The sequence below is a fragment of the Aquarana catesbeiana genome, linkage group LG05, assembly GCF_042186555.1.
Source record: "Aquarana catesbeiana isolate 2022-GZ linkage group LG05, ASM4218655v1, whole genome shotgun sequence".
NCBI classification, from domain to species: domain Eukaryota; kingdom Metazoa; phylum Chordata; class Amphibia; order Anura; family Ranidae; genus Aquarana; species Aquarana catesbeiana.
The window spans coordinates 424,144,105-424,156,642 of NC_133328.1; the positions used below are offsets into that span (position 1 = coordinate 424,144,105).

At 40.1% G+C, this 12,538-nt stretch overlaps 1 protein-coding gene across 2 annotated transcripts in view; it reads right to left on the reverse strand.

Moving 5' to 3' along the window:
- Window positions 1–12,538, reverse strand: part of ZNF236 (zinc finger protein 236) — a 461,432-nt gene that overhangs the window by 119,890 nt on the left and 329,004 nt on the right. For both annotated transcript variants that reach the window (XM_073631228.1, XM_073631227.1), the window contains exons 23-25: window positions 9,781–10,191; window positions 8,815–8,960; window positions 8,429–8,672 (exon numbers count right to left, since the gene is read on the reverse strand). In XM_073631228.1, coding sequence (XP_073487329.1) covers window positions 8,429–8,672; window positions 8,815–8,960; window positions 9,781–10,191 — 801 coding nt within the window. The remainder of the gene's footprint in view (window positions 1–8,428; window positions 8,673–8,814; window positions 8,961–9,780; window positions 10,192–12,538) is intronic.

Here is a 12,538-nt window from a genome sequence, read left to right on the forward strand (position 1 = left end):
CCAATTTAGAACAGAAATACCATGGTCCGTAAACCAGGCACGGGTAGATTTTGCGCTGTGTGCAGGCGCCAAGTCCTGTTGGAACCTGAAATCTCCACAGAGCAGGTCAGCAGCAGGAAGCATGAAGTGCTCTAAAACTTGCTGGTAGATGGCTGCGTTGACCCTGGATCTCAGGAAACAGAGTGGACCGACACCAGCAGATGACATGGCACCCCAAACCATCACTGATGGTGGAAACTTTACACTAGACTTCAGGCAACGTGGATCCTGTGCCTCTCCTGTCTTCCTCCAGACTCTGGGACCTCGATTTCCAAAGGAAATGCAAAATTTGCTTTCGTCAGAAAACATGACTTTGGACCACTCAGCAGCAGTCCAGCTCTTTTTTTCCTTAGCCCAGGTGAGACGGTTTTCGCGCTGTTTCTTGGTCAACAGTGGCTTGACACGAGGTATGCGGCAGTTGAAACCCATGTCTTTCAAGCGTCTCTTGGTGGTGGATCTTGAAGCACTGACTCCAGCAGCTGTCCACTCCTTGTGAATCTCCCCCACATTTTTGAATGGGTTTTTTTTCACAATCTTGACTAGGGCGCGGTGATCCCTATCGCTTGTACACTTTTTCTGACCACAGTTTTTCCTTCCCTTTGCCTCTCTATTAATGTGTTTGGACACAGAGCTCTGAGAACAGCCAGCCTCTTCAGCAATAACCTTTTGTGTCTTTCCCTCCTTGTGCAATGTGTCGATGGTCGCCTTTTGGACAGCTGTCAAATTTGAAGTCTTCCCCATGTTTGTGTAGGCTTCAGAACTGGACTGAGAGACCATTTAAAGCCCTTTGCAGGTGTTTTGAGTTAATCAGCTGATTAGTTTGTGGCACCAGGTGTCTTCAAAATTTAACCCTTACACAATATTCTAATTTTGTGACACACGGAATTTTGGATTTTCATTTGTTGCCACTTCAAATCATCAAAATTAAATGAAATAAACATTTGAATGCATCAGTCTGTGTGCAATGAATAAATATAATGTACAAGTTACACCTTTTGAATGCAATTACTGAAATAAATCAAGTTTTTCAAAATATTCTAATTTACTGGCTTTTACCTGTATACATATATACATACATACACACACACATCGGAAACACTCCATTCCCGAGTGCCTGAGTGCCCCTGCACTGCATACACCAGCAGTGACTGTGGAACCAATTATCTGAGTTTCCATTGATAACTATGGGGAAACTCGCTTTGATATACGAGTGCTTTGGATTACAAGCATGCTTCTGTAACAGATTATGCTCGTAATCCAAGGTACCACTGTACAGCCCACTTCCTGTTTCTTGTCTGGTAAAAAGCCTAGGCTTATGACATCATGCACAGCTCTATCTGTCACTCTTGTGCGAGTTTGCCAGGAAGGGAGGGGGGATAAGTCATAAGAGGGCCAATGAGAGCTCCAGGAAGGAATCCAGGAAGTGAACAGGAAGCAGCTTCAGCTGCCCACAGTTAAAATGGTTGCATAGATTTCTGCAGCATATTTAGCAAGTACAGAATCACAATATATATCAAATAATATGCAAAGTGGTTGGACGGAAGCTTCAGAATGGCAAAGATGTTTTTATTACAAATTATGTGAGCAGACTGCAGTTCCTGTTTAAAGAACTTCACTGAAGCCAGCAACTGTGTGATACAATGAACACTTTGGTTAGGACTATGTAATATACTATATAGTTTATAGAGTGCAGGGGTCAGGAGTAAGTATAGAGTGCAGCAATCAGCACAAGAAGGGAATTGGAAGGGGGGTTGGGGTGGTAAAGAGACGGAGTGCATAAGAGGAGAGAAAGAGATAAATAGAGAGAAAGAGAAGGGGTGGTGGTAGTGGGGGTAAAGTCAGCAGACATTTAACTAACATTGTTCGTAATGGCACTAGCACTGTTCCATGCTAGTTCCCATCATGACCGCTGTTCATAAGTGTATAGTAAATACATATTAGTAGATGTTTCTATCCAACTCTGTTGAGTGGCAGATATACAAGAAGCAGCCATGGAGGGGAAGGAGTGACGTGGTTCTTGCAGCAAAGTGCCTGCAGAGGAGGCTGGCAAAATATTGCTGCTATCTTCATAAGAAGAAACCAAAGGGAACTGATCTAGAATCAAGAACCCCCCCCTAAAAAGCCTTTGAAAAAAGTTGCCAGTCTTTCACATCCTGTACCATGTACTAGCTCCACGAGCTGATTTAATTCAGCATTGCTGGGAGTGACATCACCCGAAAAGGAGTCAAGTAGTGGTAGCTTTCATGTAAGGCTTCTCACACAGGTATTTTGCCTTATAAAGGGTAGAATAGCTAATCAGTGCTGTGATATTTCTAAATGGGTAGGTACTTGTGAAATGATAGTTTGAAGTAACTTTTCAGGGTGGATCATAGCGTTGTGATGCTTTGTAGGCATCATCAGATGGCTACAATGTGAAGAATTGTGCTGGAATTGACCAGGATGTTCACTGACAGCAGTGCAGTTCTATCCTGCAGTTACATGTGGATCAGTATTTTATTGATTGTGTACATAAATCTGAGAACCAGAGTGTTAGCGATTGTGGTGGTAGAGCAATGCTCAGCAGACACTGAAGACTGCATCAGTCAAGTGTTGATCTTAAGACATAAAACATGCTGTAAGAGAATGCTATGTGGGTATGAGGGGTGGTGTTGAAGTAATGCTTTGCAGCCATTTTATTCTCCAAAGTAACTTTGCAGCTAATGAACATGGTGCACACAGTTTGTTTCTATCTGCTGTGTAACTGCTCACCAAGGTACACCACTGCATGTGCCCAACTGCCATAGTCCAGCTTATCTTCTAGTAGGTCTGTCCCACTGCAGGTTTTTTTTTATGTCCTCCCCTCTCCCTCCTGCCTCACTCCAGCTGCTGGCATTTTCTCTTGTAAGTCAAATGGCTGTCACCATAACAAAAGTGTTTACACATGAATAGAGCAAGAATGTCAGGGCCACGAAAGAATAAAATAGAGAAGTGGCCCTATGAGATTGTCACCCCTGACACCCATTTGTTTTAATAAATACATTTTACTCTTAATAGAGGGCTATGGTAATTGTTAAGTACATGACTCTCTTTGGATGCTTTGCTGGTTCTGTTTTGTGTTTAAGATGACAAGCTGCCTGCTGTTGCTAGGAAGATTTACCTCAGCTGCTGAGCACTGGATTGGTGACAAATCCTTTGGTGGGAAAAACCTAGCCAATAAGTGTAACCTGTTACCTATATCCTCTCCTGTCACTGAGCGGAGTCAGCATGTAGGTCTCTCAGCTGGACTCCCCTCTGGATTCTCCTCAGCCTTCCTTTTGGATCTTTTGACCTGCTCTCAGCCCAGAATGGATATTGTACTTCATGAACTACTTCAAAGGACTAATTCTCCTGGAGGAAGGGTTGCCTCAGTCATTTAATTAATTCATTTTTTACTTTTCTCCCTTTAGTTTTCACTGATGACAGCTGTATCATCACTTACATCTGTGGGCCCCGGGCCTGTATTGTGCCTCTCATTCCTGAAGTGCCAGGGCTACCCTGTATACTGATGGTAATAGGTTCCCAGAGGTCAGACAGGGAACTTTTCATCCACCTGTAGGCAGACCAATACTTGAGGCAAGACTATAGGAGCATCACATCACCACTGGGACTTTACAGGGACCAGAAGAGGAGGAGCGCTGGATGGAAGTGTCAGCATACAGGCCGACAGGACAGGAGCTACGATGAAAGAATTTACACAGACTTCACTCTGTTCTGTCTGCTTCAGGCTCCTCTGTGTCAATATCTCTGCTCAGTGTGCTCTGTCTGTCAGCCTTTAGTCACCCCCTCCTGTTCACTTTCAGCTCTCTAGTACTTTCATTTATATTTCACTTGTCACACTTCTGACCTGTGAAATGTCTTTATTGTATTTTAATTTGCTGCAGTTATTGCAGGTACTGTGTTAGAATGATTAGTGATCCTGTCCAGCATACAGCATTACAGGGTTGTTAGGCACACATGTAACCCCAAAATCTCCCCTAACAGGCTGATGAGTCAGCTTACCATTGGCTTTTCTGAGGGTTTGATTTACTTCCTTCATAGGAATTAGGCTGTTTAAGGCATGTACGTTTTAAATTAGTGAATGAGTTGCCTAAATATTGTTTTATACATAATTTTTCCTACTTTGTTTTATTAGGAAAAGTTAAAGGGCAGTACACCACGTGCCACAGAAAATGACTTGTTAGCATGATACGGTTTTTAACATTTTCAAAAGAAATTTATGAAGAGAGGATCCCACCTCATATAGTTCCTCCATTTGTTTATTTAAGCCATCACCTCTAGCTGTGATTCCCAAAGAATCCAATGAGTTTATTCATTTGTCAGTTCCTAAGGGTTCCTGTTCTTTATTGATCTAATTGGTGATAACCTATTCTCATTGATATACCTAAATCTACAATATATCAAGCTCTTTTTGTGATTAGATTATTTGGTCAGATGCCCTTTTAGTCAAATCTGACATTAAATCTTTTTGTTTATTCTATGCTTTTGGTTAGGAGCTTGTAACTCCCTGGTCATTCTCTTCTTGCTTCATCTCAAATGTATTTTCTTGATAGGCAGCATGAAGATTCAATAGTGAAGCATTGTAAGACTCTTGGTGTAGTTACATGATCCCCTCTGTGGTTCAGCCAAAGAGATCTGCATTCTCCAATGCTCCTCGTCCTCTTAGTTCAGTACAGAGCTCTGCTTTTCTTTTAGTAAATAACAGGCTATTTCTACTACAGTGCTGCAGAAATCTGCTTTGCAAAATACCGTTTCCTGGCAGGACGTTTGTTCTCAAAGCCATAGTCCAGTGAGCATGGGGAAAGTGATCCCCTGGTCTTCTAGTTTGATGGTTAATGAAACTTATCATTTCTCTTTGGCTGTTGAATCATAGTTCTGCCTTGCTCCACATTATTTCCTGGGTGTTGTTATAGAGTTGGCCAGGATGGAGTTTTAGACTCCAACAAAAGACACAGTATCTTTTCAGAACCACCTTATCAGAAACTAGTATACTGTTTATGTGATTCAGTTGGGCTTTTTGGTGTTTGTATCAGGTATTATGTCTATGAGCAGAATTTTACTAGTGGACTGGATGCTTCTCATCTCAGACCTTAAATGTTCTTATTGGCATGTTGCTTTTGTTAGAAGGTAAAAGAGTATCTACTGGTTTTGGTGCAAATTTATTTCAACGTAAAATGTTTGCTCTATGTGGCAGGATAAATTTTGTTTTAGATGAGCATTTTGCAGTTGTCTATGGATGCGGCAAAATCTATTGAATGTGGCAATTTCCAGTCTGGCAAATAGTGTTCAGTGTTTTGACCAGAATATTGTATTTACATGGTATCCCTAAGAATATTGTTCACTTGGGCTCTTCCCTGTTGTTGTGGCTGTTGCACTTTGGAGCAACCAGTTCACCCGCCAGAGCCTCTTATCTATGAATGTTAGAAAAGCATTTTTATGCAATTAATTGTCTAAGATATATGGTTCTTCCTGGTCTTCATTTAATATTTAGATTAAAGTAGGACATTTTCAGGGTAGCAAAACATTTATTAGCTGATGTTTTGTTTTGCTATTTTTCCACTGTTTCAGGACACAGGTTACCCCAGCGGTAAGCAAAGACCTAATGTCCTTAAAACCAGTTTTTCGCTTGCAGTTATACCTGATATTATATTCCATTCCTTTGCTGAAACAACCTGCATTATTTATGTCATTGGTTGTTTTTCCTTTGAGGACTCTGCAGAACTCGTTTGGCCTTTATATGACATGTATCAAAGTGGTTGTTTCCACACTCTCATCAAAACTGTTGGTAAGAGTTTGAGACACAATGACTTTACATACAATTCTCGCTTTTGGTAAGGAGTTCTGAAAAGGTTTCCAGAAGCTGTATTTATATTGCTATTGGGTCACAAATTGCATTCAACATGTCATGTAATTTCACTACTGCTATGGAATCAATCTGTTCTTCTGCATATAAAATACTTTAGAACTGCTTTCCCACTAAGTTCAGTCTGGTTAGTTGAAGTTGATAACTTGCTGGACAAAAGTGTTTGCAGAATTGGATTAGCAAGACAAGGATAGGCAGTTATTTCATGCCTTAGGCCATTCTCATTGCCCAATAGAGCTGATTCAGCAATTTTAACTATTCGCAAGGCTTTCCTTTCTTTTTCTGTCGCATTTGAATGGCTCTCTTTTATCACAATCATAATTTTAAATCTGTCCCTAAAATATGTTTCTGGTGCAGGATATGCAGATGGCACATAGGGAATGCATCAGAATGTAGATGGGTGCCCTACTCTTTATGTCCATCCTGCTCTTTGCATTTTTTACATATGTCCCCGCCTTTTATAATAATAATAATAAAAATAATAATAATAAAATAAATAAATAATAATAATAATTAACATAAAAAAAAAAAATCAATAGTATGAATAGTCAACACTCATATGTTTTCTGGTACGGATGATTTTATTATCCTCCTGTTAAAATTCCATTTCTATTGCAGGGTACATGGGGAAGGTATTTTGAATAGCTGGCTGATCATTTTCCCTATTTACAAGTGTAAGCTGTATTGGATATCCTTGTTCACCTTGAAGGGAATTATTTAGGTAGATTCCAAATCTTAGACCTTCTAAATAAAATTGGAACTGTTCTGTCTACAAATAAGTGGTTTTCTAGGCCTGGGCTTCAGTTTATGGTACAGTTACCATAAAATGTGAATTGACTGATATGCTGATTTACTGTATACTCATTATTAGTGACTTTCATTTTCTCTATTGTGAACTGGAGAGTTACATCAGAGGTCTAGCAGTGTTTGGCATAGTGCCCAGTTGTCCCTCCTTTGGGACCAAATCCCTCTGTTCCTCATGCAGCTTTAGTTGTCCCTCGTTTTGGTCTGAGGTGTTCATCTCTATACCAAATGTACTATTTTACTGCCAAAAGTGTTATGCTGCACTAAACTTTTTATCCAGATTACTGCATTTGTTATTTTGAAAAGCCATTATAAAGGTAAAGTACAGGTAAGAAAAAAGGCACTTGTGTTGTTTAGCCAATCATTTCTGCATATTAGATCTTTGAAGTCCCTGCAACCAGTGACATGTTCTTTGCTACTTACTGTGTAAAAGGGTGTCCCTCTTTATCATTTCAAATTTGAGAGGTATGTTTTTGGTACATTTGGTCATTGGTAAGGGCATTTTCAATGCTGGATTGTAAAAAGTGATTGTTTAGGCCGCGGTGGTGGGGTGGGACCAGGTTGGTAACCTGGCTTTTGGGTAATGTCGCCCACTTTGTGGGTGGACAGTGGTTGGTAAACTATTTGGTTGATATAAGATAATGCTGCTTGAGTCTTAGTGACTAAGCATGTTGGTCTGTTAACAGCGTCAACCAGCGTTAACACTATTTGGTGTTAAAGGTTAAAGTTCATTTCATAATTAAAATTGTTTTAAACCCAATAAAGGGGCCGTGGCCTAAACTTTTTCACAATCCTTGTTGTGTGTTTATTTTATATTTTGGGTATGTTATTATGGTATGATGGGTGGTAATGGAGTGTACAATCCCATGTCTAGGCCACAAAAGAATAAAATAGAGAAGTGGCCCCATGGGATTGTCACCCCTGACACCCATTTGTTTTATAAATACATTTTACTCTTAATAGAGGGCTATGGTGATTGTTAAGTACATGACTCTCTTTGGCTGCTTTGCTGGTTCTTTCTGTTTTGTGTTTCAGGTGACAAGCTGCCTGCTGTTGCTAGGAAAATTTACCTCAACTGCTGAGCACTGGATTGGTGACAAATCCTTTGGCGGGAAACAGCTAGCCAATAAGTGTAACCTGTTACCTATATCCTCTCCTGTCACTGGGCGGAGTCAGCATTTACCTCAGGTCTCTTAGCTGGACTCCCTTCTGCCTTCCTTTTGGATCTTTTGACCTGCTCTCCCACCCTCCCTCCCCTTTGTTATTTCCCCTCATTGCGGTCCCTCTTTGTGTGGGTAATGTCGCCCACTTGGTGGGTGGACAGTGGTTGGTACGCTGTTACTTGATTTGTATAAGATATCGCTGCTTGAGTCTTAGTGACTAAGCATGTTGGTCTGTTATTGGTTAACAACAGTTCTGATTGGTATTAAAGGTTAAAGTTCATTTCATAATTAAAATTGTTTTAAACCCAATAAAGGGGCCGCGGCCTAAACTTTTCCACAATCCTTGTTGTGTGTTTATTTTATATTTTAGGTATGTTATTATGGTATGATGGGTGTTAATGGGGTGTACAATCCCATGAGGAGTGTCAAATGATGGCCCAAACATATTTTATGCACAGGAGCTCTCTGTAATCTGTGTCTGCCACTACTCAAATCAGAAGAAATTTTGTGGAGAAGCAATGACAAAAAAATAGTGAAAACTTACTTGTGCTGCTGGAACTTAACACAGATTCTTGTTCATGGATAGGTGTAATAGTTAGGTTGGAGGAGGATGTTGTGCCAGGCTGCAGAGACAAGCTTGCTATAGGCTGAAGTACAACATTTGCTGGTACAGCATTATCACTTGTGTGCAGAGTGCTGGTAGCTTGTACTGCAGCAGAGTCTCCATGGAGAGCTTGAGGTATAATATTGCTATGCTGCAGAGTTTGCTGTAATAGGCTGGGATCAATCTAGAAATACAAATGCAAGAAAGACAAATATTATATATATATATATATATATATATATATATATATATATATATATATTAAACCTTTAGGTTCAGGAATACAAAATATCACTGCTACTTTAATTTCTTCGGAATGTTGCTACCTGCAGTGTAATGTTGTTGATGCCTGTGGCATCGATTCCAGAAATTTGAACATTTTGTCCAACCAGGTTGGCAGCCAGCTGTAGCTGAATTCCTTCCAGAGTGGCCAAACTACAATCTGACAGTGACACTGTTAAATCCCCACCAGCTGTAAAATATAAGAAGGAAATAGAAAACATAACTTACACAAATATATCCCATTTAATCATGTTTAGTCCCAATGTTCCCTGGCCTTGCTATCCTTAACTTTCAACAGTACCATCATCTGTGATTCATCAGAAAATGTAAATTTTTATTAATTTGTTTTTATGTAGGTTTGCATTTACTTTGTCACAATTAAAATAAAAAAAAAAAAAAGGTCAATAACGTGCAACTAATCACACAGTTTTAATTCCATGGTTTTGTTTTAATAGGTGTTGGGCTAATTTATACAAGCAACCGTGCTCCATTTACAACAAGATGCACATAGTGAAGCTGGCAGTGCTCATATGATTGAGTGATCATTACAGGGAACAGGGTTTAGTGTTTGTTAGCTTTGAGTACTAGGTGGCAGTACAAATTGTGAGGCAATAAGAAAAGCAGAGGTCAGCAGAACCTCATACTACTTGTTAGATATTTAGTGTCTCCAAGTGCCTGAGCATACTGACAAATAGGCTACCCTAATGTTTTGTAAAACCAGCTCAGACATGTTCTGCTGTAATACACACACAAACAGGAACGCATACATACACAAACCCTTTATGTATTTTTTTGACCTTATTAGAGTACAGATAATGAGGCAACAAAACATACGCAATACATTACTTATCTACTGTCTTCTCAATACGTCTGAAGATCGACTATAAGCTGCTGTTATGAATGCAAAGAAATGTGTAAGAACAACGTGAACTTAGGAAAATATACTGATTGTTGCACCCCGTTTCTAAATATTTTAACCACCGTCTGTGTGCTTTCGACAACAGTAATACCTGATACAGATGCAGGAAGAATGGCTTGTCCAACCAGTCCCTGGTGCAGCAAACTCTGATCAAACTGGCTGGAAAGCACCGAGCTGTTTGTGATAAAGACGCTTGGGTCTGTGGAAGATGCGTTTAGCAGGTTTATTGGCTGAAGAGATTCCACTGTGCTGGAAGAAGTACTGGTTGCGGAGACCGTAGCTTGAGGAAGGTGCCTGCGTGCAACTGGCTTCCTGACTTTTTTAGCATCTGATTTATAATGGCACTGTATGTGAGTTTTTCTACGGCCAGATGTCCGGAATCGCATGTCACAATGAGGGCATTTAAAAGGTTTTGCACCGGTGTGCAGGCGCATGTGTACTTTAAGACTGCCTTTAGTTGAGAAGGAATTAGCACAGACATGACAGTTGAATAGTTTTTGACCTGTAAAAATATGTAAGAAATATTTCATTAAAAAACAGGTAAAAAAAAAAAAATAAGGAAAAAAACCTTGCACTTTTTTTTTACATTTATTGTTGACATAACATTCCACCCTCATAAGTATGTAAGTAGGAGTTATTTTGATGAGCGTTTTGCTTTGAACACGCTATGCATTTCATGTGAACTATATTGTTTGAATATTTATCTTTTTATTGTTAGCACCTTAAAGTGTTACTAAACCAACAACAGTAAAATCAGTCTTCATATGCAGTAAAGTATGCTTGTTATACTCACTGTGGAAGGGGTTAATCCTCTGCATTATGTAAAAAGGCTGTTTTATCTGGTCCTCGCTGTTCCTTCCCTTCTTCCACAGTCCCCAAATTATCTCCTGATAGAACAGAGCCTTGGGGGCAAGCTGCACATTGGTGTGTATTGTGAGAATGTTTTTTTTCTTGGGTGAGTGCATGTGATCAGCACGGGGTCAATCAGCACTGTCCAGACAGAGGGTCAGGCAGCCTCATAGGACAATCGGGGAAGAATGAAAGCTCCTACTACAAGTTTTAACCAAACAGAAATCACAAGACTGCTGATGAGAAAGGGTATTTAGCAGTTTATATTTTCCAAAACTATTGCATTTCCATGTTCTGTGTACTGTGGGAGACCAGATAAAGAAATTGCAGGGTCCTGGGTTTAGTAACATTTTAAAGTCGCTTGAAGAAGCTCTGTCCATGATATACATTGAGACGTGATGCCCCCACACACACACATACATACTTTCACTTACTCTTCAGCAACCTAATACTTGACCAATACGTCTGTGTCTTCTGCCAAACATACAGTTTGACTATTCGCTTTTTTGCCAATCATCCTGGTATTATTGTACTGAATGAGTATGGGGCGGTGGCTGTACTATGCAATCAACTATTGAGTGTTTTTTTATCACACTAATTTGATATGCAATACTGAATAAACAATGTTATTTTATCTATACTAATAACTTTTCTGTTCATTTCTGATGCTTCGTGCACCTTAACAGTCTCACATTTTTTCTACATTTTTGTGTGTTTTATATACTAAAGGGATGTGGTGCTATACCCACTACCGCCATTTGTAGCATAGAACATTCCACACCTGTCAGACACTGAGTTAACCTGCTCCTTGCCTGGCTGCTGCCATTTATACCTGAATCATGGAAAGGTAAGAGGAATCTGCCCAGGATATTGTAGGCGAGGGAGAGAAGTCACATAAGGCCACCAACAATGTGTGAGCTTAAATAAGACTAAGTTATATGCACCATGTTTAGTCTGTTTTTACTGGGGATCAGTTCAGCAAACATAACATCATTTTCCATCCATATAAACCCATAAAAAACTCCAGAGTTATATGTTGATTCTTTCTAATATACTGATACTAATTTCCAAAAATAAAAAATCAGACGTTAAAAACTAGAAATAGAACACTTGTAAAAATCCTTTCAATAATGTAGCTAATATTTCAAGATCAACGGCAATGTATACAATGTACAGAATTTTAATACTGAACTGTTTTGCGGATTAGTATAAAAACTGCTATTGCCATCCCTGTCTTATGCTGGCCATACACTATACAGAAAATCGTCCGAACACATTTTCGAAAAACGAACGTTCGACCGTGACCGCAAATGATCGTGCCATCATGTAATGACCGATAAATTGTTCAGTGGACATGAATAAATCATTTTTTGTTCGTTTTTTTACATATACCTAGTGCAGACAGTTCTGACGGGAAACACATTAACCTTGCAATTTATCGTACGTTCAGCAGAAATTTTCCAAACTTCACGTTAGTTTTTTTCCCACAAAAACGTCACAAACGATTATCGATTTGTGCCCATTAACTTGCCGAAAAACGAACGAAGTGTCTATACGAACGATTTTTTGGCCGATTTTTCGTATAGTGTATGGCCAGCATTAGACTCCTTTCACACTGAGCCGCCCCGGGCGTCAGCGGTAAAGGGGCGCTATCTTTAGCGACACTTTACCGTAGTTTTAGCGGCGCTATTCAGCCGCTAGCGTGGCGGTGTTAACCCCCCGCTGGCGGCCGAAAAGGGGTTAAATCCGCCTGCAAAACGCAGCTGCAGCGGCGCTTTGCCGGCGCTGCCCCATTGTTTTTAATGGGCAGGAGCGGTGTATTCACCGTTCCTCCACTGCTGCAAAGAAACTGCTGGCAGGACTTTTTGTGACGCCCTGCCAGCGCAGCGTCCCAGTGTGAAAGCCAGAGTGCTTTTTTGCAGCTGAGGCTTTTTTCAGGAGCTATGCATGCGCTATTTTTAGTGCTGTAGTGCCTGAAAAATGCCTCCAGTGTGAAAGGG